The sequence below is a fragment of the Leptinotarsa decemlineata genome, unplaced genomic scaffold (assembly GCF_025532065.1).
Source record: "Leptinotarsa decemlineata unplaced genomic scaffold, Ldec_3_MD MMD2_tig00026299_RagTag_RagTag, whole genome shotgun sequence".
NCBI lineage: Eukaryota > Metazoa > Arthropoda > Insecta > Coleoptera > Chrysomelidae > Leptinotarsa > Leptinotarsa decemlineata.
In genome coordinates, this window is record NW_027412676.1 from 9,040,983 (window position 1) to 9,067,237 (window position 26,255).

The following is a 26,255-nucleotide window of genomic DNA, read 5'->3' on the forward strand; positions in this document are numbered from 1 at the left end:
CCTTCAATCTGACATCAGCAAATTGATAGTCAATGATTGAAGAAATTACTCCTATCAATAAATTTTGTTGTCTCAACAAAAACTTTTTTCGGTAAATGGGCCTGTGTTTGTCGAATGTTCATTTATTTGAGCCTCTATCGAACTCGTAGTAGTTATGTGTTCAGTTCACTATTTACCTTGTATTTCACCTGGTCATTTAACTTGGATTACTCTCTTTCCAACTCTCTAGTCCTTTCAGTAACTTTCTGGGCTTCAACTTGGACTCCCTCAGCTGCTATGATAGTTTTTTGTGGAAGTTGATTTGTCTTTGGTTTGATCATGACATACAATTTTCGAGAATTGTTTCATTGTGTTTTCATTTGTTGGTCATGTTGCCATCGAAAGTGCTGGAACAACTTTTCACATTTCCCTTTTTTGTTTTCACGTTCAGTTTTTGTTCCTTTTGTTTGTATTTAACGGTCCTCAGGTAATTTTTTACTTCAAGCTAAAACCGTATACACTTAGAAACTGAGAAAATCGCCAGAACCGCCGCTGTCACCAAATATAACATTTCTAGATGATTAATATGATTGAAGCTATATATAAGCTTTCGGATAATATCTTCTTTCAAACACTTCATGAAAACGCACATTTAAAAGACCATAAATTCAAATCAGAATTTTCCATTTGAGAAAATCCCATCAAGACAATTACACAACACAACAAAAAAATATTTTTTGAATGTTTCCTACACTAAATTAGTCAATTTCTACTAATTTTGGGGTGATAAAAACGAAAATAACAATGAAAAATTTTTATTAGCTCTGGTTTTTGAGATACACAGTACTTAATCTTGAAGAGTAGTTATACTATACGTGAAAAGTGAAAGTACATAAAACAATATTGTTATGTTTCTTTTAGAATATTTTAAGTACAAAATTAATAAAAAAAAAACATTATTCTTAGTGTTTTGACAAGTAAAAGAAGTTTGTACCACCAAATTTCAATTAAGTCCATCCGATTCATTGTAAGATCGCTGTCGTTTAGCTTGTCTTTTATAAAACACTTCTGGAGCATCCCTACACACAGACCAGCAGTATTCTGCAAGCATTGCTTCATTCCAACGGCCCTGATATCTCTGTTCCATTAAGGCAATGTCTTGATGGAATCTTTCTCCATGTTCGTCACTCACAGCTCCACAGTTTTGTGGGAAGAAATTAAGACGAGAGTGAAGAAAATGAATTTTTAAGGACATGTTGCATCCAAGTTGGTGGTAAGCTTGAAGAAGCTCTTTAACCAATACTGTGAAGTTATCATCTCTTTTGTTACCTGAAAACCCATGTACAACCCCCTTAAAGGCTTCCCAGGCTCTCTTTTCATTTCCTGTTAAAATCATGTCAAAAGCAGGATCATTTACGATTTCACGGATTTGAGGCCCAATAAAGATGCCTTCCTTGACTTTAGCATCACTCAACCTGGGAAACTTTGCTCTCAAGTACTTAAAAGCTTGTCCTTCCTGGTCCATGGCCTTCACAAAGTTTTTCATTAGTCCCAACTTAATATGTAATGGGGGAAGGAGAACATCATTAGGATCTACAAGAGGCTCGTAAACTACATTTTTCTCATTAGGGTTTAGGTCTCGTGTAGGCCAGTTCATTTTTTTATAGTGAGATTTTCTATCCCGACTGTCCCACAGACACAAAAAACAACAGTACTTGGTGAACCCTAATTGCATTCCTAGGAGTATAGCAATGACTTTCAGATCACCACAGATGTGCCACTTGTGTTGTTCATATTTGATTGATTGGAGAAGTGTTTTCATACTTATATACGTTTCCTTCATGTGAACTGCATGACCTATAGGAATAGAGGGTAGCTGACATTTTTAGCGAGAAATTAAAAATGTGCTATAAAAATTTTAACATGACTGGTGCAAAGTTTCAATCACTTGGCTATTTTCTTAAACAAACCTTTGATTTCGAAAAAGCAGAGGCAACTAAAAAAAATGCAAATAATTTCGATAGAACTATTATTATTATTATAAATTTTAAACAACGATAATATTATAGAAAATACAAATGGGTACAAAAAATTACTCATTGACCTAAATGAGGTTGTCAAACAGTTATAGCCTACATTTCAGTATGTCGTCCTCCACGTTCAATACAAATTATGGTCCTTCTACTGACATCTGTAACTGCATTTTTAATAAATCGGGATTTATATTTGCACAGCACTCGCGAATGGTATTTTCCAGATGTTGTATGTCAGTAAATGGTCTACTTCGGTACACTTTTTGTTTCAGGTAACCCCACAGGAAAAAGTCTAAAGGCGCCAAGTCGGGTGATCTATGTGGCCAATAATGTTCCCAGTTACGTCCAATAACTATGCCTCTGAACATTTGTTGGAGGGACTGTTCTACAGCAACCGTGTGATGTATTGGTGCACCATCAAGTTGATACCATAGGATTTAATATTTAAAGGCATATTATCTAAAACTTCACTTACCTCATTGAAAGGTTGAGATAACCGACGGATGATAAATTTTCCCTAAAGGAAAATGGCCCAATTATTTGGTGGTTAAGTATCCCACACCATACATTAGTTTTAAAGGAATACTGATCACCACATTCAACTGTGAAATTGGGATTTTCTTAGGCCTACCATCGGCAATTTTGAGAACTTTGTTCCATTTGAAGAGAACGTTGCCTCATCTGTCCATAAAATTTTATACGGAAATTCTACATTTTCTTCTCTGTCTCCTTGAAACCAGAATGAAAACCCCAAAAGGACATCAAAATCTCGTTCTTTTAATGTGTTAATAAATTTTGGCTTGTAAGGCCAAAATTTATTTATCAAAAAAATTTTTCTATCACTTTCTCTCTTGTAATCGGTATTTTTTATAATATCGGTTACGCTCGTTTGCCCGTGTTCAATAACTTTTAAACAAATGTTAAGTTCGGCCTCCTCATCATATTTACTTGGAGTGTGCTTGGAGTATGTTGAACATTTTTTCCTGGATGCCGTTCATTAAAAATGTTAGCTACTTGCCGGTAGCCACATATTAAAACTATTTCTATTCTTTCCTGAAGAGACAACATTATTGCAACAATAACTGTTAAAAATTTGACAAGTAAATCAACAACTTGACACTACCATAGCTTGCATTTTGTTTGTCAAGACCTACTTAAAAATTTTATTCAACCTGATTAAGTATCCTTACCGCCCTAGTTAGTGTTTATAGATAATCTGTAAATACTGAATATTGAAATTTCAATATAATTTCAGCTTTAGTAATTTTATCAATACTTATTGCAGTTTTTGAGTTGTGTCTGCTTTTTCAAAGTTGAAGGTACTGACGTTTGTTAAGAAAATAGCCAAGTGATTGAAACTTCGCACCAGTCATGTTAAAATTTTTATAGCACATTTTCAATTTCTCTCTAAAAATGTTCGTATAAGTAAAATTTTATCAGAAAAGTTAAACTCCATGATGGGTTTATTATGTATACATGAATTGATGACAATTAACCGAACTTGTTTTTTAAAATAAAAGGGATATCTGTCACAAATGAGCAAAACGTTAAGGTTTATCCTAGTTGCATAAAATTTGGCATATGGATATAAAATTGCCGTAGACACAACTTCTTCAAGTAACTTTTTGTTAAATTCGATCTAGAAATGTACTTTTTCAATTTTTTTCAAAAAATAAGTTGAATTTGACAAACACTGAACGTCAGTGGGTCGCAGTTGGCCGCATCATTTCAAGTTAAATTTAAAGCACAAACAAGTGCCATAGTTGAACTTCATTGAAACTTTTCGAAAAAAAAGTTTCCCATATGGGGCGCACTTTCATGGTGATACTGTATATACAATTGAAATTTGTTAAACTTCCCATGGAAGCATGGAAGAATGAAATCTAGTTCCAAAACACTTAATGGTACAAAAGTAGTGAAATTGATTAAAAAAGTAGGTAGAGCAAAATAATAGAGAAAAGATTGATTCAATAAAAATATACAAGAAACAATTTAATTAATAAACTTTAAATTAAACCAAGACAGTATTGTCATTGCTTTTCAACTATCACTCTTATCCATCAAATGAAGCATTTTGAGAAGTTATTGGCAGCCTCTATATTCATCCAGCTGGTACATATGGTGAAAATTGAATGCCACCCCCTCAGCACACGTAATTAATTTTCCAGGCAAGACTTATCTGTAATAAATCTCCTGGAGAACCAGCAAGAACTATCTCTACTGTCCTCTTTCCAAGTCCAATTCAGGTGATACTTTCTGCAACCAACCTCTTTCAATAGTATTGCTGTTGGTACTGGAGAATGTGGCCCTTCTTTCAGAAGAGAAGAATTTTCGATCTGATGTTGATAGTTATCTCTCTGGTGTGTAGAATCTCTTCTAAAAAACAATAAGATTTTTTGACTTGACCCTGGTTAGATTGTGGACCTACGTTGGCTTTTATCGTCGATACAGATGATGAGATGAGGCTCTTCTTGGTTTATTTATCAAGACTTCATGTAGGACTGTCTGGGTTGTCGCTGAATATCAGTTATTTCAGAATGGACTTCAGAATCCTGAAATAATTCTAGCTTGGTTCGAACTATGCTCTCTATGCTTTTAGGATTCTACTGAGGTTACGTTTTAATGTTCACATATATAATAACTTGAAAAATGTCCAAGAGTATCCAATATTCGCGACTCAATATTGAGGAATTTATCATTTCTTATAGAGACCAGATATTGAGTTTGCTTTTACCTCAAATTGGCTAGATGCCATGGTCCCCGAAAACTAGAGGTTTGAGTTCATTTCATCATTTTAGTAGTTGATGTGAACGTTTTAATCTATGGGCCACAATGGCTTTTTTATATGAAGTAAAATAGTATTGATAAAATTTAATGCTTTCCTGAGAATCTACCCCACAACTATCAGAAGTTGAATGCAAACTCAATCTTCATGTTGTTTCCATGCTTTCATATCGAGGACAATTCCTGGATATAAGTAATTTCTGCACTCAATTTAACCATTACCTCTATTAGTTTAATGCATTTATAACAATTTTCAGAGCTTTGGCCCCAAATCTACACTCAGTGAGCGATATTTGTTTTTCATATATTGATCAAGACAAATGCGGAGATTACAAACATGGTGAAGTATTTAAATTACAAGGCCATCCTCTAGGAGGTATAAACATCCATATTTTGAAGAGAAATCCTCACGAAAAAGTATCAGAAGGTAATGTAATACATTTTTAAGAAGATATAACGTGGTTTCACAATTTGTGAATTGGTTTCTTTGAAAACCCCAAAAAAAATAATTGAGAAATAACCAACGCAATAACAGATCTTTCTCGAGAAATTGGAATACCGTTGTTAACGCCTACATTCAAACAAAGCTGAAAATATTACCGCGAAACTTTAGCAGAGACGCCTATTTCTACGATGTCTGTTAAAAAAATAAGGTGAATTTTCATTTTTCTCAAGAAATATTTATTCATTCATCAATTTCTATTTTGTCCCCTTCAAAGTAGTCCCCCTCAGACTTATGTCAGCGTTTTTTCAAATCCTCAAAGCAGTTCTGATATGCTCTTTTTGGTATGTCCTTGGGTTTTCTCAGCGATTCGGTTTTTATCTCCTCAGTCGCCTTTTCATGGGTCTCTTTAATCTTGGGAACAGGTAAAAGTCGTAGAGGGCCAAATCTGGTGAATACGGTGGCTGACGCATGATTACGGTGTTGCAGGTGCATTATCGTGATGCAAAAGACGTGAATTGTTTTTCTATAATACCGGACATTTTTTTTGTATTGCATCTCGAAAGCGGCACATAACTTCAAGATTGTTAAATATTCGAAATTCACCTACCCGGTGACTGAATACATCGAATGTAGGACGAAATATGGATCGAAAACTATGAAAGTACTTAACAAACTCAAATATATTAAAAAAATCTGTTTTTTAAAATCTGTTTTTCCGTTAATCAGCTGCCGCCCCCATACGAACGACAACTCTCAGAAGTTGAGAAACTTGTGCGAGCTAAGGACTAACGAGGTCTTACCTTTTAACGTGTGATTCCTAATTCATAAGAAAGTTCAATATAATTGACTCATCAATCATATATCAATGACAGTAACTTGACAATTCTTGTTAGAGAAAATACAGTGTGTACAAAAAAAGTTTAACAAATTCAGAAAATGAACTATCTGCGACATTCTCCCACCTTGAGTTGTGAAACCTTGTTCACCAACAACTCAAATTGCTATGAAGAAACTCTTTGAATAGGTTTAACATTTCTACCATATTTAGTAGTTCAGGATTTTCGAAACACTCGTTGTCATTTTCTTGTGTTTCTTCAGTTTCTTTACTTTCGGTCTCTTTTGTAGAAACTGCTCTATTTGATATCTTAGTCCAAATCATCAGCACAATTCATCTCTAAAGAATATACTAGAGGCCTGAGTACTATTCCCTATGTTGTCTTCAATTTAACCAGACCTGTTTTACTATCTTTCCCAGGTATCAGCTCTTGAACAACGCCAAAGGCGTATGTCGGTTCCTATCAGAACGACTTCTCCAATTTTGATTTCTCCCTGTTTCTGTTTTTCCGATGACAATTTCAGCTGACCTAGATTTTCATTCCTAAATCTCCTACGAAGATCATCTCTCAGCTTCATCGTGTATCTCAGATGCTTTGCTATCTTCGGGCATATAAGTGAGGGGTCTCGAATTCAGTATTGATTCATGATCGCAAAGTATCGTGAATAACGCCTTGTATGTCAGACTGGCTTTTCCAAAAACTTTTCTGAGTAGATCCTTCGTGATTCCGATTAACCTCTTCCACCAACCACCTCACCAGGCAGCTGTTGGAGGATTAAATTTCCACGTTATCCTCTCGGTGGTACTGTAAGCGGTTGTCATTTTCCAATCCAATTGTGAAAAGGCATTTTCAGCACCAACAAAATATGTGCCATTGTCGCTGTATACAGTCGATGGTCTTCCTCTTCTAGCCACAAAACTTCTGAATGATTGTAAGAAAACATGTGTAGACAGTGATGATGGAAGTTCTAAATGAACAGCTCTATAAATGGCACATGTATATAGACATATCCAAGCCTTCTCTCCAGTTCGAATGTAGAGTGTACCGGCTAAATCTACACCGATGACTTCAAAAACTTTGGCTTCTCGCACACGATTTTCTAGAAGTGCTATGGCTGGAACCTCAATACGTCTGGAGTTGAATCTGCGACATATCGGAACGGCGGAATTCACTGATTTCCTCCCTCTGATTATCCAAAATCTCTCGCGCAGAAGACTCGTCGTCTATGCAAATCCATCAGTACCTGGATTTTCTGCTGCAGAATATTAATTTTGCTGAATATGGCAATCTTGTCAGAGTTTTCTTGGCCGAACAAGTTCAAAATATCATTGAAAACCTGGTCGAACGTTCTTCGCTGCACTGCTAGTACCTTCACTACCTTCTCCATAGTCGGTGTCCTGTCACGGTCGCCAAATGTCAAATATTCGAAATTCACCTACCCGGTGACAGAATACGTCGAATGTAGGATGAAACATGGATCAACAAACAAACTCAAATATATTCAAAAGAAAGTTCAGTACAAATGACTTATCAATAATATATCAATGACAGTAACTTGACAATTCTTGTTAGAGAAAATACAATGTGTACAAAAAAAGTTTAACAAATTTAGAAAATGAACTATCTACGAAAAGGATAATACTTTTTAAAAACCGTACGACCATGGGGCAAGAACTCCTGATGCATTACACCGCGGTAATCGAAGAAAACAGTGACCAAAACCTTGACATTTGATCGAACTCGTCATGCTTTTTTGGATTTGGCTCTTCTGGACTTCTGGGCATCGAGACAATAGAGTTTGGTTTCAATGACTATATATCCATGATTCGTCATGGCAAATCTGGATCGCTGTTGACGTCATTCAGCAATTCCTGAATGATGATCATGCTCATGCAACAGTTTTTTGGTCAAAATTTAGCAATTTATAGTTCGTTCAGTATTGGCTGAGAGTAAAAGAATTTCAAGAATGCAAACATGCCGCAACATCAAAGAAAGCAACATAGTCGTCTCAAGCAAATATCACTGAAATTCACCCACAAAATCATTGAGACATGTCTACTACCCCTCTATATCCCTTGAGGACGCCGTTAACGAGCCATTAAAATAGGGATATGCGACAAAGAACGCGAAAACACCGACAAAGAATGCGAAAATACCGCCAAAAGAACCGCTCGATGTTTTTTCTGATATTACGTTTAAGATAATATTAATAGGCGTCGGACTGGGGGTATTAATATAAATGTTCCATTGATATATTCTGTATGATGAGAAGATAATTAAAATATGGTGAAAACTAATTTTGTTAAGATATTTTATTTTGGGAAGGACAATTAATATTTGAAATAGTTTTTTATTATTTAGAATTGTTACCTTCTACAGATCTATGAAATAATCAGAATAATTAATTTACAAATAAATACAAATGTAGAAAGGGCAAAAAGTTATTGCATTTGATAAATTAGCTTTTTGGGAAAAAAATCAAATTTGTCATTAACTTGAAATTAAAAATCGAATGAACGTAGGCCGCGAAATTTGAACTTTCACCTTATTTATGTACATAAGTCCACGTATATTGTCCAGTCCTCATTCATCCCCTTGATGTATTCTCATTAATTTTCATTTGGATATAAAAATCGATATAATTTGGAATTCAAATATACATATAACATACTTCTTGTAGCTACATATTTTCAGAAAATAACCGATTTTTTTTTCAGGCAAGTTATTAGTTGTTTCCTATGCTTGGGATGGAAATGCCTTACCTGGTAATGAATACTGGTGTGAAAATTTGAGTGGTAGCAGTGATTCAGCCACAGCTTCTTCAACACAAATTGCCGAAATTCATAACCCTCATATCAATCCTTTGGTGTGTGCTGATGAATTAAGAGTTGTTAAAGAGGGACAAATTGTGACCTTTGAGGAATATCAAAATCTTATCAGATGTAGTAAAGCTGACCAAAAAACGTAGTGTATTACAATGTATTCAAAAATATCTGTTTGTAATAATTGATGGATGTAGCCGTTACTACGTGGTAGAAAATCATCATGAAAAATGAGAATTGAAACTTTCTATGTTTTTTACCACTTTTATTTGTAACTCTGGTAACTCTAACACATTTTGGTAAAAGAACAATTACGGGTTTCTTCAGAGAATCAATGTGGAAGTGGCATTCAGACCACATGCCAGGTTATCTGATTTCTTTCCCAATGCCAAAGATGAAGTGGACAAGTTGGAGAAATCTGGAGTTTATAAGCTTGAGTGGGACACGTGGGACAATGTGGTCGAGATTTCTCAAAACGGTATGCTGAACATGAAAGGTCCTTCAGACTAATTAAAAATGATTCGACATTTTCAAACCATTCCTTGGGATGCAACCACAAGTTCCCGAATCTAAACGATACGGAAATTTTGCACATGCAAGGAATGGTTGCAAACTCAATTATTTGGAATTCTTGGAAATTCATTGCGGTTGAACATTGTGGATTCAACCTGTTAAATGATCAAATCGATCTAGTTTTCTCACCGGTTTTCAAATTAGCGTATCCACATTATCACAGGTAAACAAAATTCAGGTACTCAATCAAGTTAGGTACCTCTGTTATTACCTACAGTGGTGTTATATAACGGCTAATGTAATCAATCATTTTTAGTTTAATGTTTTAGTGTGAAAATGGCCTTATAGGACGAAACTGCAGCAACGTTAGTTACAAATACAAGTGGTATAAAAACAGAGAAAGTTTCAATTCTCATTTTTCATATGTTTTTGCTATTTTGATATGTACCCAATAAACTGTTATATAAAAATAATTGTTTTACAAATCTTCTTGCCCTTCCACAGTGAAAACGATTACAAAATTTGAATATTATACAAATATCACAAGTAAAACTATCTAGATATAAATTAAAACCATAATATTCTGTATCTGTAGAGTAGGGAGGGTGAGTGTAGACTCACAGCACTTAGGCCACATGTGACCAATTGTACATCCTCAGGAGGAGTTGTCCTCCTAGGTCCTAGGTCATCATCCATCCTGTCCTTTCCAGGAAGGTGAACAGATCATTAGGAGATATCTCCTTTATATTGGCAGGTGTAGGCCAAGCCTCGCGAAACACACACTCTCTTTGGCAACCTTGAGGTGTCTCACGGTGGCCACCGCGAAGGTTTTGGAAGGTGCAGCGATATTACTGTCGTTGCGCGGCTTCTTCAACCTTCTTAGGGTTCCCTCCGTGGAGGTGCACAAGTAAGGGAGCTTTCCTGCAGGGGCAGCCGGTTCCTTGCCTTTATTCAAGGCGGAGCTCTTGCCGCCCGCCGCAGGAGGTGCCCTTGCTGTTGGAGGTGATCTGCTATGTCCAGCCTCATTCCAAGCGGTAGATTGGGGTGGACCTTTCTGTTCATACCCAGCCACCGCTTTAGATTGAAGTAAGCACTTCTGTCCAGCCTCGGGATTGGTTTTTGTTGTTTCTGTTGTTTCATTTATGTGTGTTCCCACGAGTAGCAAGGGGCGAGTTGGTCATTTCTAGCAAAGCCCCGCATTACCAGAGGTAGGCTGATTACAATAAGTTTTCGCCCAATTCACCAAGGGGATCGTTTGTGACCGCGACCCTGCGGCCATTCAGCTGTCGGCACGATTCTCTACTCTATACCTACAATAGTAGAACGACACGATGGAAGTGATGAAAAAACCTGTGGTTCCGAATGTACAATGTAACCAGGATATTGTCTATAGTCTATGTAAATGTGGGAAGTTTAGTAGCTCATAAGGCTGATATTATTCTAAATATTGTAAGTTATAATCCAGCACTGATAGTTTTAAGTGAAGCGAGGACAATTCCAGATGTTAGCAATGCTGAAATATATATATATATATATATATATATATATATATATATATATATATATATATATATATATATATATATATATATATATATGCTGAACTGGTTTTTCCGGGTATTTGATCCGTGTATGTGATATTATCTCTAATTTCACCGACGTTTCGACAAAATCTCATTTGTCATTATCAAGGTGTGCTGTTACGTGTTCAGAAATTTGTTGACCTTGCTCAACTCACTTCTTACTATAATGGTAAAATGGTATTCGTTATGTGTTCAGAAATAGAGTAGTCCATAAACCCTCTACTACCTACTATTTAAACGTTGTTGAGTTTTTACCTGCGTTCTTCTTCTTCTTAGTTGACCTCATCTCCCCGTTAAGGTATTGAATATGAAATCTGAAGTTTTCACGGATAGGAATATGCTGAACTGGTTTTTCCGGGTATTTGATCCGTGTATGTGATATTATCTCTAATTTCACCGACGTTTCGACAAAATCTCATTTGTCATTATCAAGGTGTGCTGTTACGTGTTCAGAAATTTGTTGACCTTGCTCAACTCACTTCTTACTATAATGGTAAAATGGTATTCGTTATGTGTTCAGAAATAGAGTAGTCCATAAACCCTCTACTACCTACTATTTAAACGTTGTTGAGTTTTTACCTGCGTTCTTCTTCTTCTTAGTTGACCTCATCTCCCCGTTAAGGTATTGAATATGAAATCTGAAGTTTTCACGGATAGGAATATGCTGAACTGGTTTTTCCGGGTATTTGATCCGTGTATGTGATATTATCTCTAATTTCACCGACGTTTCGACAAAATCTCATTTGTCATTATCAAGGTGTGCTGTTACGTGTTCAGAAATTTGTTGACCTTGCTCAACTCACTTCTTACTATAATGGTAAAATGGTATTCGTTATGTGTTCAGAAATAGAGTAGTCCATAAACCCTCTACTACCTACTATTTAAACGTTGTTGAGTTTTACCTGCGTTCTTCTTCTTCTTAGTTGACCTCATCTCCCCGTTAAGGTATTGAATATGAAATCTGAAGTTTTCACGGATAGGAATATGCTGAACTGGTTTTTCCGGGTATTTGATCCGTGTATGTGATATTATCTCTAATTTCACCGACGTTTCGACAAAATCTCATTTGTCATTATCAAGGTGTGCTGTTACGTGTTCAGAAATTTGTTGACCTTGCTCAACTCACTTCTTACTATAATGGTAAAATGGTATTCGTTATGTGTTCAGAAATAGAGTAGTCCATAAACCCTCTACTACCTACTATTTAAACGTTGTTGAGTTTTACCTGCGTTCTTCTTCTTCTTAGTTGACCTCATCTCCCCGTTAAGGTATTGAATATGAAATCTGAAGTTTTCACGGATAGGAATATGCTGAACTGGTTTTTCCGGGTATTTGATCCGTGTATGTGATATTATCTCTAATTTCACCGACGTTTCGACAAAATACTGAATACGAAAAAGTACTGAAACTGGCAGTATATGAACAACTAGTTACATACTTTAATGAAAATAATTTATTCATCGAAAATCAGTCTGGTTTTCGTAAGAATCACTTATGCGAAACAGCATTACAACTAACAGTCACAGAGTGGAAAAAAAGTATCGATAAGAAATATATCTAGAAATATATTGTCGCTATATTTCTAGATTTCAAGCGTGCCTTTGAAACAATTAATAGGAAAACTTCAATCAATAAACTGAAGTATTATGGTGTAACTGGAAAAGCTTTAAACTGGTTAGATAGTTATCTTGAGCAAAGAAGTCAAACACACAAATGGCGCTACTTGTATTGAATCATTATGATCATTAGTTTACCCTAACCTTCAAAGGACACGTGTCACGGCTATCGGACTATTAGTTTGTGGGATAGAACATTTTGAGCAACTTTAGTTAGTTTGAAGAAAATGGATGAAAGGAATTTTCGTGTGTTGATAAAGCATTGCTTTTTGGCGAAAAAAAGTACCGTTGAAGCCAAGGTTTGGCTTGATAAACATTATTCGGACTTTGTACTAGGAAAATCAACCGTTGAGAAATGGTTCGATACGTTTGAACGAGGTCAAATGAGCACCGAGGACGATGCAACTCCAAAGCATGCAAAGGCGCAACAGTCGGCTAGCAAGGTTAAGGTACCAGTATTTTAGGATGTGCATAGTATAATATTCATCGACCATCTTGAAAAGAAAAAACCATCAACAGCGACTATTACATAGCATTATGGGAGCGATGAAGAACGAAATCGCAAAATAACGGCCTCATTTGAAGAAAAAGAAAGTGCTGTTTCATCAAGACAATGCACCGTGTCACAAATTAATGAAAACGATGCCAAACTTGCATGAATTGGGCTTCGATTTGCTTTCGTATCCACCGTTTTCTACAGATCTGGCTCCTAGCGACTACACCTCGATAGCAAAAAAATCAGCGCAGATGAAGAGGTAATAATCGAAACTGAGAATTGAGAATACAAAAACTACAGAAACAAGCATTGATCAAAAAAACTTAATTCAACTTTTATAAAAACAAGTCGACAAAAATCAAAATAATTAAAAATTGCTATGTGACTTCACTCAACAAATATCTAAGACAAAAAACACAAAATTGTTACAGATGAAATGAAACATCCCACAAACAATGAAATTTTAACCGATAAAACACTAATTGCAAATACATTCAATATAGCATCTGTAGAAACGGGTGAAGTTCTAGCTAGCAAGATTCCGAGCAACACAAATCACGAAATAAAAAGAACATCGATCTTTAATTCTTTCCTCTTTGAACCAATTGACCTGACGGAAATTAAAATCACAATTTTCTAGCTTAAAAATAAAAGGCAGTGGGTTGTAATGATTTGAAAGCAGAAAATATAAAATCAATATCAGATTACATTTTAGATTTCCTTACTCATATTCTCAACCGATGTGTGGAGGAAGGTGTTCCCTGTGATTTCAAAAAAACAATTCCACTCCACTATTTAAGAAAGAGAACACGTCTATTATATAACAAATTATTGTCCTATCTCCTTAGTCACTCATCTCTCGAAAAATTTTGAAAAGAACCCAGGATGTTATACTCACTGACTTCAAAAGTAACTGTGGCCCCTATCCCCCCAAGCCCCGATACATTCGGTAGGGCGCGCCAGCATTATCAACCAATGACCACTCCCCACACCGTGGGGTATGTGATCATTGGGTCCGAGAATCATGTGCCCGGAGCAAGCGCAGTGTGCCAAGAAAGACAGCCTTCTGCATCTGTGCGGCTAAGATTTCTGCCTTAGTACGGCAAGCCGGTATGATTTTAAGATTCGAGAGTAGAGAGGACATCATTCCACTAAGGACTCCAGAAATCAGAACAACCATCTTGACAGAGTGATCTGAATAGAGTCTGCGGAGTTCGAAGAGAAAATCTCGATATTTTATCCGTTTTCCCTCCTTTTTTCTGACGATATTCGTCTCGTCAGGAGCTGAAACCTTCACGACAAATATCGTTTTGCTCTGGTGGTCGAGAAGGACTACATCAGGCTTATCAGCTTGTATGAGCCTGATGGTGGGGAACGAATAGTTCCAATGAATTTGGCACTTCTTGTTCCCCACAACGGATTCAATATTCCCCGGAGCGTAGGGCAACACCGGTGTCTCGTCAATACCGTAAGAGTGCCGTAGATGGTAATATAGCACTCCTAGGGCCGCGTTATGTCGATGGATATAGGCCGAGACCGCATATGCTGGACATGCTGATCTCGGGCGCCTCGCGGCAGGCCCTGCACCTTGTGTCAGGAACCTCTATACCCATCACGCGACTGCGGTAGACTAAGATGTTGAAGACACCATCCTGGCAAGCCATGATGAACCCCTCAGTTTCCGACTTCAGCCCACTCGACCTGAGAAAAGCAAAAGTCAGGCACTTTGATAAGCCAAGGTCTCCAATGTTATGGCTTATCCTTGTGTCTCCGCAGAAGTTATCGAGAGAGAGAAATGCTCCACTTCCTGCTCTCTCATGGTCACGGACCATGCGGAGACGGGATCCGAACTACTGACGACTTTACAGGCTGTACCTATCAAGTACCATTCTGTCATGTAGACACTCCAAACTCAAAAGTTCATGGCCTCCCTGTTGTCGGGGGAAGTACAACCGTGGAACGGACGATTTTAAATGCAAACTCCCATAGGGATGCATCATTTTTCGGGTATTTACGTCGCGTTGATACAGCTCCTCCCGAGTCCACTTCACTACTTTAAACGAGTAGAGTAAAATTGGAATGATCAGCAGGCTTGTTGCAGCAACTTTGTTCTTCCCCGACAGTTCCAATGACCAGAGCTGTCGAAGTTTGTGCTGATACTTGCCGCGGAGAGAGTTTTTCACTGCGGTTACCTCTTGTGAGTGGCGTTGTTCCACCCCGAGGTAAGTATACGTCTCTCCGGCATCCAGATGGTGTAGGATGCTTCCATCTACGAGCTGCACATCCTCTCCGTAGTCCCCGCATCGTCCTCTTTTGAGATGAACCATTGCACATTTGTCTATCCCGAATTTCATACCGATAGCATGCGTGTACTCTTCCACCACCCTCAAGGACTGATGGAGATCCTTCTCTCCAGAGGCATAAAGTTTAAGATCATCCATATAAAACAGATGGGTGACCTTGTGCCTATTATTATTTTTTTTTTTTAACCGTAGTGTGCGCTGGTCAGGCCCTATCCCCCGAAGCCCCGATACATTCGGGAGGGCGCGCCAGCATAATCAACCAATGACCACTCCCCACACCGTGGGGTAAGTGATCATTGGGTCCGAGAATCATGTGCCCTGAGCAAACGCAGTGAGCCAAGAATGACAGCCTTCTGCATCTGTGCGGCTAAGATTTCTGCCTTAGTGCGGCAAGCCGGTATGATTTTGAGATTCGAGAGTAGAGAAGACATCATTCCACCAAGGACTCCAATAATCAGAACGACCATCCTGACAGAGTGATCTGGATAGAGTCTGCGGAGTTCGAAGAGAAAATCTCGATATTTTATCCGTTTCTCCTCCTCTTTTCTGACGATATTCGTCTCGCCAGGAGCTGAAAACTCCACGACAAATATCGTTTTGGTCTGGTGGTCGAGAAGGACTACATCAGGCTTATTAGCTTGTATGAACCTGAGGGTGGGGAACGAATAGTTCCAATAAATTCGACACTTCTCGTTCCCCACAACGGATTCAATATCCCCCGGAGCGTAGGGCAACACCGGTGTCTCGTCAATACCGTAAGAGTGCCGTAGATGGTAATATAGCACTCTTAGGGCCGCGTTATGTCGATGGATATAGGCCGAGACCGCATATGCTGGACATGCTGATAGCAAGTGCATTAGGGTCTCGGGCGCCTCGCGGCAGGCCCTGCATCTTGTGTCAGGAACCTCTATACCCATCACGCGACTGCGGTAGACTAAGGTGTTGAAGACACCATCCTGGCAAGCCATGATGAACCCCTCAGTTTCCGACTTCAGCCCACTCGACCTGAGAAAAGCGTACGTCAGGCGCTTTGATAAGCCAAGGTCTTCAATGTTATTGAAGAAGACCCCATGCATCGGCTTATCCCTGTGTCTCTGCAGAAGTAAGGTGATCTCTGCGGCTTTTATCTGAGCTTTTTGCTGAACGGGTTCCAACTCGGTGACAGAGTTGTAGTCACCCCGTTCAGAGTCGAAAACTATACCGAGTTCATCAGCTGCTCGAGCAGCTGCCCTAAGGAGAAATGCTCCAATTCCTGCTCTCTCATGGTCACGGACCATGCAGAGAAGGGGATCCGAACTCCTTACGACTTTACAGGCTGTATCCAGTACCATTCTGTCATGTAGACACTCCAAACTCAAAAGTCCACGACCTCCCTGTTGTCGGGGGAAGTATAACCGTGGAACGGACGATTTGGGATGCAAACTCCTATAGAGATGCATCATTTTTCGGGTCCTTACGTCGAGTTGATACAGCTCCTCCCGAGTCCACTTCACTACTCCAAAGGAGTAGAGTAAGATTGGAACGGCAAGCATATTTGTTGCAGCTACTTTGTTCTTCCCCGACAGTTCCGATGACCAGATCTGTCGAAGTTTGTGCTGATACTTGCCGCGGAGAGAGTTTTTCACTGCAGTTACCTCTTGTGAGTGGCGTTGTTCCACCCCGAGGTAAGTATACGTCTCTCCGGCATCCAGATGGTGTAGGATGCTTCCATCTACGAGTGCCTATTATTATTATTATTATCATTATTATTATTATTATTATTATTATATATTTTGAGACTAAAGACAAATCATATTATAAAAATTGTATCGAAAAATTATGTATTGAATAATAAAATGATTTTTTTTCAATTTGTTTTTCTATGTTAGCCTGCAAACTTTTTAGCCCAAGTGTTAGGTACCTACAATTGAGTAACTGACCTTACCATTAATTAACAATTTATTTTTTTAGTTTCAGCAATATAATGACTTCATCTGAATGGTCTCCAAAATCACCTGAATGGTCCAGTGAAACTTTCAGTATTCTAATATATTGCACTATAGACAAAATTCCCAAAGTAACTCTGTCTGATATTGTAGCAAAGAGTGAGGATTTTCCCATACAATTTCCTGTTGATTCTGGCAGATGTAAAACGTTGAAAAATGTCTTAACAGAAGAGATTTTAGAAAGAAATATAAACTCTGTGTATCCTGTTATTCACGAGAATGCCCTGGAGCTCTATTGCAAATTTATTCTATTCAAAAGAAAGTATGGAACGACAAAAGAAAAGAGTCTCTTTAAAGACATGACACTTAAAAATTTCATAAACAGGCTGTTGGTCAAACGTGCTGTAAACTTCATGGGACCCACTGATAAGTTCTTACTTTTGAATAAACAAAGTGGAGCAAAAAATTGGGAATTGATAGGCACTGATAAAGAATCGCCTCCACTCATAATTGAACAATGTATATCTTATGATGAAATAAAATTAGCTGTGTTTCTGTCAGTTAGTTCATACACGTACTGTTTAAATAAGGGAGATAGAAAAAATTTTGCGAAACGGGCAGACAATAGAGATAACATTGCAGATGAGGGTGTTATAATTGGAGTGATTGGTCCAAGACTGAAGAAAAAAGAAGTCATGGAATATCAAGAGATTGTTGCCAGTAAAAAACAAAATACAAAACAAAACGGATATGGTACCAACGTAAATACCAGCGTGCATAAACTATTTTCCGAGTTTTATGAGGAAGCCTGTTTAGATTACGAAGAAACATTGAAACTCAAAAATAGAGATAATGTGAGATATACGGTTTTGGGAGACGGTTCAATTTTCGACAATAACTATTACTACAAAAGACTAACTATTTCCATTGATACGTTATTGGTGGAAGCAAATCACAGAGCTAGAGCTGTAGGAAAAACTGCTTTCATTCATGTTGTAGGATTGGGATTAGGGGTTTGGAGAATATCACCTCATCAGGAGAAGGAATTCATGGAAGCTTTTGCTAAAAGGATCGTGTAAGTAACTAAATAAATTTTATACAGTTATTTTTGGTTGATTTTTTGAGGATCATGATCTTCACAATTTCAAAATTAAAGGTGTGATGTTATAAGAAAATCTATTCAATTTGATAGATTAAAGTAGCCTAAATATCATCTCTATCATTATTGAGTCATCTTTTATCTATATTCTTTTCATTTTAAAGGAAGTGTGGCATTTGGTTCTTGAAATATTATATTTTTCAAAAAGATAAGTTTTTCTGATTATAGAGCTACTTTGCTGTGAGCAAAGAATAGATAAGATTTTCAGATTGTGAAAGATGGTAGATAAAAGCATATGAAAAATAATTGGGTAGCTGTAAATGTTGTATATTGTTTTAGGGCTCTGGGGCAAAAGCTCCATTCTGTGAGTGATATATGTTTCTCATATATAAATCAAGAAAAATGTGGATGCTATAAGCATGGTGATATATTCAATATCGGAGGACATCCTCTTCGTGGAGTCAAGATTCATATTTCAAAGAGAAATCCCCATGAAAAAGTATCGCAAGGTATTATTACATTCAATACATCTGGAAAATACATCTGAATGGTTTTGAAAAATCTGCGTAATCAGATAGCAAATATCATTTGTAGATTTATATTAATCGATTTTTGTGATGAAGGATAACCCAAAAATTGTGCAAAATTCATCATGACCTGCAGTTTAGCGAATACAAAAGATGAAATTTCGAGGGTTGTAAACAACACTCATAGCGGGGAACTGGTACAGTAGAAGTGTGCCCAGCTCTATACCGAAGGGTTTCGAGTTCAAATCGCCTTCAACCAGAAATTTTTTATCACAAAAATGTACCTATCTAACTGAAGGTGGATTGAATATTACTGGAGTTTCAACCATCACCAAACCATTATGTTTAACACCTCGACGCGTGTTTCAATCACCAAGTGATTAACTTCAAGAGGAAGGTTTAAGTTCAATATTCCTCTTGAAGATGATCACTCATCAAGGTGTTGAAAATAACGGTTTAATGTTGGGTTGAAAGTTCAGTAATATTCATTACCACACCAAAGGTTCCAAACAGTGCATTCTAGCAAGTCTGCTGCAAGGGTCTTTTATTGAAAATAATCAAGTGAGTGGTCTATGATCTGTAATTAATTTAAATTTAAGTCCGAAGTGCACTTGCAGTGCGGTTTCTTTATCTTCTTGACAGAACCTGCATTGGGTTTCTTCTGTCAGATCCATGTTTAAAAAAAAATATGTTTTCCCGTTAATCAGCTGTCGCCCCCATACGAACGACAACTCTCAGAAGTTGAGAAACTTGTGCGAGCCAAGGACTAACGAGATCTCACCTTTTAATGTGTGATTCCTAACACATGTTGCTCATATGTTTCCTGAGTCGGCTATGCCCCGCCAAAGAGGTAAGTATTCTACAATTGAACGAAGATTACTAGCCATGTAGAGTCTGAAATATTTGAATGCCCATACTATGGCTAGTAATTCTCGTTCAATTGTAGAATACTTAGATTCTGCTGAACAGAGGGTTCGTGAAACGTATGCGATGGGAAAATATTTTCCAATGGAGCCTTGAGATAGTACAGCTCCAATAGCATATGCGCTAGTATTTGTTATTAATAAGAAAGTATCTTCGAAATTTGGGTATATTAATATTGGGGTCGAAACCAGTTTGTTTTAATTCTTCGAATGATTTCTTACAATATTTTCCAAAAATGAAAAGGAGTGTCTCTTTGAAGTACTTTTGTAAGGGGTTTTCGTATTTTTGCAAAATTTGGAATGAACCTTCTGTAATATCCTGCTAAACCAAGGAAGGGTTTTATTTCATTCTGGTTCTTAGGTTCTGGCAAGTTTACAATCGACTTTGTTGGGGTTTGGTTTTACTCTATTTTTGTGATTGAATGGCCAAGGTATACTACTTCTTTTCTAAGGAATTCACCCTTATCTGGTTGTATTTTGAAATTAGCTTGACGAAGTCTATTGAATACTTATTTTAGTCTGAATATGTAGACGTGAATGGTAGGTGAGTAAATGATGATGTCGTCCATGTAAACGTCCATGTTATCGCTCATTTTGGATTCCGAGAAGAATGTAATCCATCACTCTTTGAAACGTTGATGGGGCATTCTTGAGGCCAAAGATCATTCTGAGAAACTCATAATGACCGTTTTCTACCGTGAAAGCCGTTTTTAGGATGTCCGTGTCATCGATTTCGATCCGATGAAAAGTAGAAGCAAGGTCAAGGGTTGTGAAGTATTGACATTTGCCAAGTTGATTTGGGGGTAGCAGTATGATTTTGTAAAGACAGCTTTTGCGTCTTTTGTATCTATCGAATGTTTTATTTCGTTTATGAACGTTAATCGATCACCTTCCAGATAGAAAATGTCCAAAAATTCTGAACATGTTTCTGTTATTAGTTTAGATTCTTCCTCGTTTAAATGATCTAAACGTAATTTGATTTTGTTCTGTTTCTGTTTTGTTTAAATGATTCAAAGAGAAATTTTGAATAGGTTCGATGTTTATGTCAGAAAAATTTATTGTTTTGGCTATAACATTCGAATTTATGATTTGGTAATCGAATTTCACGAACCCTCTGTTCAGCAGAATCTAAGTATTCTACATTTGAACGAGAATTACTAGCCATAGCTTTCTTTGTTTTGTGCTACCAGTATAGCATCAGTGTTCGATAGGTTGCATTTCAATTTGAAAATTATTTCAATTCGAGGCTCTATGTTTATGGTATTATTTGGAATTTCATCTTTTGAGTTTTGGTGATAATTGAATTTACTTTCGAAGGCGTAATTGTCAGGGTCGTATTCGAAATTGTCGTCAATTTCTGTTTTCATCGTCCGATGCTTTGAAGAGTGGTGCCGTTTTGAAATATGTCAGTAATTTTTTGATTTTTATATCAACGACCCCATTATAGTGTTCTAAAAAATCAGCTCCAAAAAGTCCGTCGAATTCTATGTCAAGAATGTAAATATAAATTTTATAGAGATCTGCGTCTGAGAAAGGTATCAATACAGATTCGGTTATCAAAATGTTTTGATTTGTTATTCCTTGAATCATCATATTTTCAGAAAATCGGTTCTTATATTTTTCTGCTGTTATTGGTTTAAAAATTTAAAAGTCCAGCTTCTGTGTCGATTAATATTTTGAATATTTTGGTAGCGACCATAATGTAGTATACATTTTTTTAATTAACCATGAGAGATTGTCCTACATGAATTTCTATTCTGGGAAATTCAAATTGGGGATCAAATCGTTTATATTCAGGGTTTGAATATGAGTTTGGATGTCTTCGATAGGGAAAGGATCTGGTTGTAAAGGATCCATTTAAAAATCCTGATTCGGTTGATTTGATGGGTAATACGAGAAGTTCGTATTCTGGTATTCCGGATACCTAGCAGTATAGTCTTCCGCTTCATAGTCATAAGAATGTTCGTGAAATTCTTCAAAGTTTTGGTTTTCTTCATAATTAGCTGTATAATTATCGAAATCTTACGGGTTGAGATGATGTGCTTTCTGTGTATTTGTTTTGTTAAAATTCTGCCTGAAATTTTTGAATTGCGGGTTTGGTGGTCTTTGAACATTTTGGAATTGAAAATTTTGTTTTGGGAAATTTTGTGTGGCTTGGGGATTTTGTGATCTTACTTTACATTCGTTTTGACTGTGTTCCTGTCTTTTACGGAGATTGCAAAATTATTGTTGAATGGAGGGTTGTGGTTTTTTGTGCTGGATGGTATTTGCATTTTTGTGTAATTTTTGTTGATGGAAATATGAGAGTGAGAGTTGTAGCTCTCGTTTTATTCTTTGAACAGCTTCGAGCATGGAAGCTGTGTTTCCGGCTCTTACTATTTGTCCTATGATTGGTTCTAAACCTTCCAAGATAGTATTCAGAGTCATGGTTTCAATTAGATTATGTTGTTTTTGAATCACCGCGTACATTTTTGCATCGTGGGCTTGAAGTCTGTTTATGAATGTTACAGGGGACTCATTGAGCATTTGATGAATTCTTTGATGGTCTTGTATTTAAGAGGCTAAATCACGTGTGTCACCAAAATATTGGAATAACAGTCATTTAATTTCATCCCATGTTTGAGTGTTTCTAAAACTGATGAGTTCTGCTGCTATACCTTTTAATTTATTTTTGTTATGTAATGTTACCAATTTTTTTATATTGAACAGCCATGCGGTAAGCAGTATTACAAGCATGTAAAAATGTATTGATGAAGATTTGATCTCCATCGTACTCAGGTATGATTGAAAAAATTTCATGGAGTATGTAAGGCTCAAGTTTGAGTACAGGGTTTGCGTTTGCCATGATGTTTGACGATAGAACTGGTTTTTGACTTATAAATAAATATTCAGATTCTAAAATATGAAAAAGTTGTGATGATTCTTTTTTAATCACCAAAGGTTGTCCATAGAGGATAAAATCCTGCTTCACAAGCTCCGAGAGAAGTTAGCGTGCGCATGTTTTTCCGCCGTTGAAGAAACCGTCCTTCTGTGGTCCTGTTGGTCTGGGGTTGTTGAATTGGGATCCACCATTATCGATTAGACTGCTCCTTGTTCCGTCTAGTGTTGAAGGATCCTCGTTCGATTGATGACTTATTTATTTTGTAGAAATTCATGTTGAATATAGAATAAAGAAAATACTTTTGTCTAGTTTCTACTGTGTTTATTTATTCGTTACGAACGGTTTCGGCCATTTTCGAATAACTGAGTTACTTGAAAATGGCCTTATAATATAAATAAACACAGTAAAAACTAGACAAAAGTATTTTCTTTATTATATATTGAAGGATCCTACCGTGGACTGCGCCAATTTGTTATATCTCAATTTGGAAATATAAGTTCAAAAAAAATTACTTTGAAAATGGGAAAACAGTACTGAATTTCTCTGAGTTACAGAATGCACCGACCTTGGTTATTATACGTGTCTAAATCTATTCTCGTCTTCCGACATAAGAAGTATGTTTTCCGTCAATAAAAAAATTGTATTGCACCAATCGGAAAACTTTCCGGATCGATGGATCATCGAATTAAGTAGCTGAGAAAATTCAGCTACAGAATCGTGAATAAAAAAAGTGATCTAGATCAAAGCTATAGTCGATACTGGTTCTCCACCTTTCTTTCAATCTATAAACTATTGATATAGAACTCAAATGAAATAACAAATTTGATCTTCTCAAAAGTCATAACAGAATGTACCGACTCCTGTTGTTTCGAAAACTTATGCTAATACTTTCAACTCAAGATTCCAAAGATGTATATACATTGGCTTCCTCATCATAATTTTCATAAGTATCTTTAGATATTATTGATTTCTGAATCAGGTACTTAATTCAAATTCGTGATGTATCAATTTCATAGATGACCATCTTTGTTTCAGAAAAATTATTAGTTGTGTCATATGCTTGGGATGGAAACGCTCTACCTGGAAATGAGTACTGGATTGGAAAATTGGGTAGCAGTGGTGACTCAGCAGCAGCTTCTTCCACTCAAATTGCTGAGATTCATAACCCACATATCAATCCTTTGGTATGTGCTGATGAATTGAGAATTATCAAGGATGGTCAAGTAGTCACTTTTGAAGAATATCAGAACTTAATCAGAAACACTAAGTCGAAGAGAAAAATTTAGTTCTTCTATATTAGCTATTGAAATGTAATAGCTTATGTTAGTAGTAGGTACTTATTATCAAAATATAACTTTTTCATTTTATTTCTCCATTTATTTCTCTCCACTATCTGTCAATATTGTAGAAAGGAGTTCCGACCTTGTCTCCCCTCTTCTCTGAAACTATTCTTAAACGATAACGAAGTTGGTCATGTATACTGATAATAGCCAAGCAATACAAATTTGAGCGCTGTTTGAACGTTAAACGGATAATAAAATTTCCGAGTCATAATAATATGAAGAAATGTGACAATAATAATAGTAATACTGTGCAATATTTCGATTGAGAGATACATGTGTTTGAAGTTTGAATTTTTTTCCAGTTTTGCACAAATCTATATTTCAACCCTGACTTTCATTCTACGTATGTATGACTTCATACAAGGTATAAACCAAAGCATATGATGCTTTTATGAAATAATTTCAAAGAAAAATACTAAAATGACTTGATTGAGCGTCTGATGTGGGTGCTTGCCAAGTTTTAATTAGCAAAACGTGGATAAACCAAGGAATTTTACATTTTTGGATGATTGTGGTGAGTTATTGGTAGGAGTTGACAGCGTAGCAAAAAGGTAAAATCCTCCAAACCTAAAGCTTTCATTTAAAAGAGAATAGCTTTCGTGTGGTGTCATGAAACAATCTGAATGTTAACTATTTTATGACTAGAATGACTATCGCAAGTAAGCGTGACCGATTCCGACACCCTAAATCACACTCTGACTCTCGATATCGTTTGTTATATTAAAAATGGTTGTTGAATGAGTACGTTTGGCGGCCTGGGGATTTGAATTTTGGGTTGTATTTGATTTTGGAGTTTTGGATAACTAAATGTTAGTAGAGTTGACTCTTTCAGGTGAATTGAATATATTCAGCGAGAGTATATGTTCTTATAGCAGTTTTTTTTATCTCTTCCAATGTTTAGTTTACATATTTATACCGATTTGATAATAGGATTCATAATAGGCGTCTTTTCAAAAGCTTGGAACACTGTTCCGAACCAAAAAACTGTACACACCTCAGCAACTTTTGATGCTTTATAGAGGTCAAATCAGACCTTTTTTGGAGTATTGTACTCATGTATGGAGCTCTGACCCCAAACATACCCTGAAGTTGCTATATTCCATTCAGAAAAGAGCCATCCGCCTGATTAGAGACACGAATATCACGTGCAACCTTGATAGCCTGGAACATCAAAGAAAGGTTGAAGATTTGTCTCTCTTCTATAGATACTTTCACGGGATGTGTTCAAGTGCCGTGGCACATTTAATTCCACCAAGAGCGGTACATATCAGAAATACGCGACGGACTGTAGCTACTCATCGTTTTGAGGTTCAACTCAGTACACCTCGAACTGAACTGTTCAAGAACTGGAGAACTGAGTTTATGTAGAATAAACTTCCTGAGAACGTTTGTCCAAATGGATTTAATCTCCGGCGATTCAAATCCAATGTGAATCGCTACTTTCGCACAGGCACCGCTCTGAGAACGCCTTAAGAATTTTCCTGTAGTGCTTGTGTTTTGTCCTTAAAAAAACTAAAAAAAAGGAGGTCAGATGTCAATCTTGCTGAAGTCCCCATCAGTAGGTTGAGGTCCACTCAGGGATGAGTAAGGGTAGATGGACGAGATTCTAGCTTCTGCACACAGTAACCGTGTGGGGAAGATTCTATATCAGGTCACTCGACCCTGCTGGGGGCATGGAGGAGAAACAAATCAGTTCTGCGCAGAGGCGATATCGTAACCGATGAGGTTTATCCGAAGTGCGATGATTACTACTTGAAAACTTTAACCAATACCTACCCCGCCACGTGCACGTGAAATACCGAATACCGTGTGCTAAGGCAATTTTTAGAAACCCCTAAGGGGGTTGTTATTGAATTAAAGCTTGATTTTGTATATTTTCTAATTTTCCTTGAATTAAAATGTATTTGGATGCTTATATATCACTGGTCACTGATGATGGCCTGGCATGGTGTGAAAATTGGACCATCTTCTCTATCTACACTGTTTCCTAACAGTCATCTAATGTTTTACTGAACAGAAATCTCAATGACTCAATGTTTTTGGATAACAGGAATTGTATACGTGACTTGCTGGTAATACCGGTCAGAGGTGACCGGCATTAACCACCTGTGCACTTTTGAAGTTGATAATGATTTTAGAAAATTCTT

At 36.9% G+C, this 26,255-nt stretch overlaps 1 protein-coding gene and 1 pseudogene across 5 annotated transcripts in view; both read left to right on the top strand.

Moving 5' to 3' along the window:
- Positions 1 to 24,132, top strand: part of LOC111508449 (ADP-ribosylarginine hydrolase CG2909) — a 31,076-nt gene extending 6,944 nt beyond the window's left edge. For 3 of the 5 annotated variants that reach the window (XM_074180545.1, XM_074180547.1, XM_074180546.1), the window contains exons 3-4: positions 5,054 to 5,223; positions 8,795 to 9,885. In XM_074180545.1, coding sequence (XP_074036646.1) covers positions 5,054 to 5,223; positions 8,795 to 9,045 — 421 coding nt within the window. In that variant the 3' untranslated portion in view covers positions 9,046 to 9,885. Of the gene's footprint in view, positions 1 to 5,053; positions 5,224 to 8,794; positions 9,886 to 17,360; positions 18,411 to 18,773; positions 18,944 to 23,800 lie in introns of those variants that run through there. The other 2 variants (XM_023163947.2, XM_023163949.2) reach the window with 1 other exon arrangement.
- A 1,667-nt stretch (positions 24,133 to 25,799) lies between these two features.
- Positions 25,800 to 25,951, top strand: LOC111508454 (U4 spliceosomal RNA; annotated as a pseudogene).
- Positions 25,952 to 26,255: the final 304 nt, after the last annotated feature.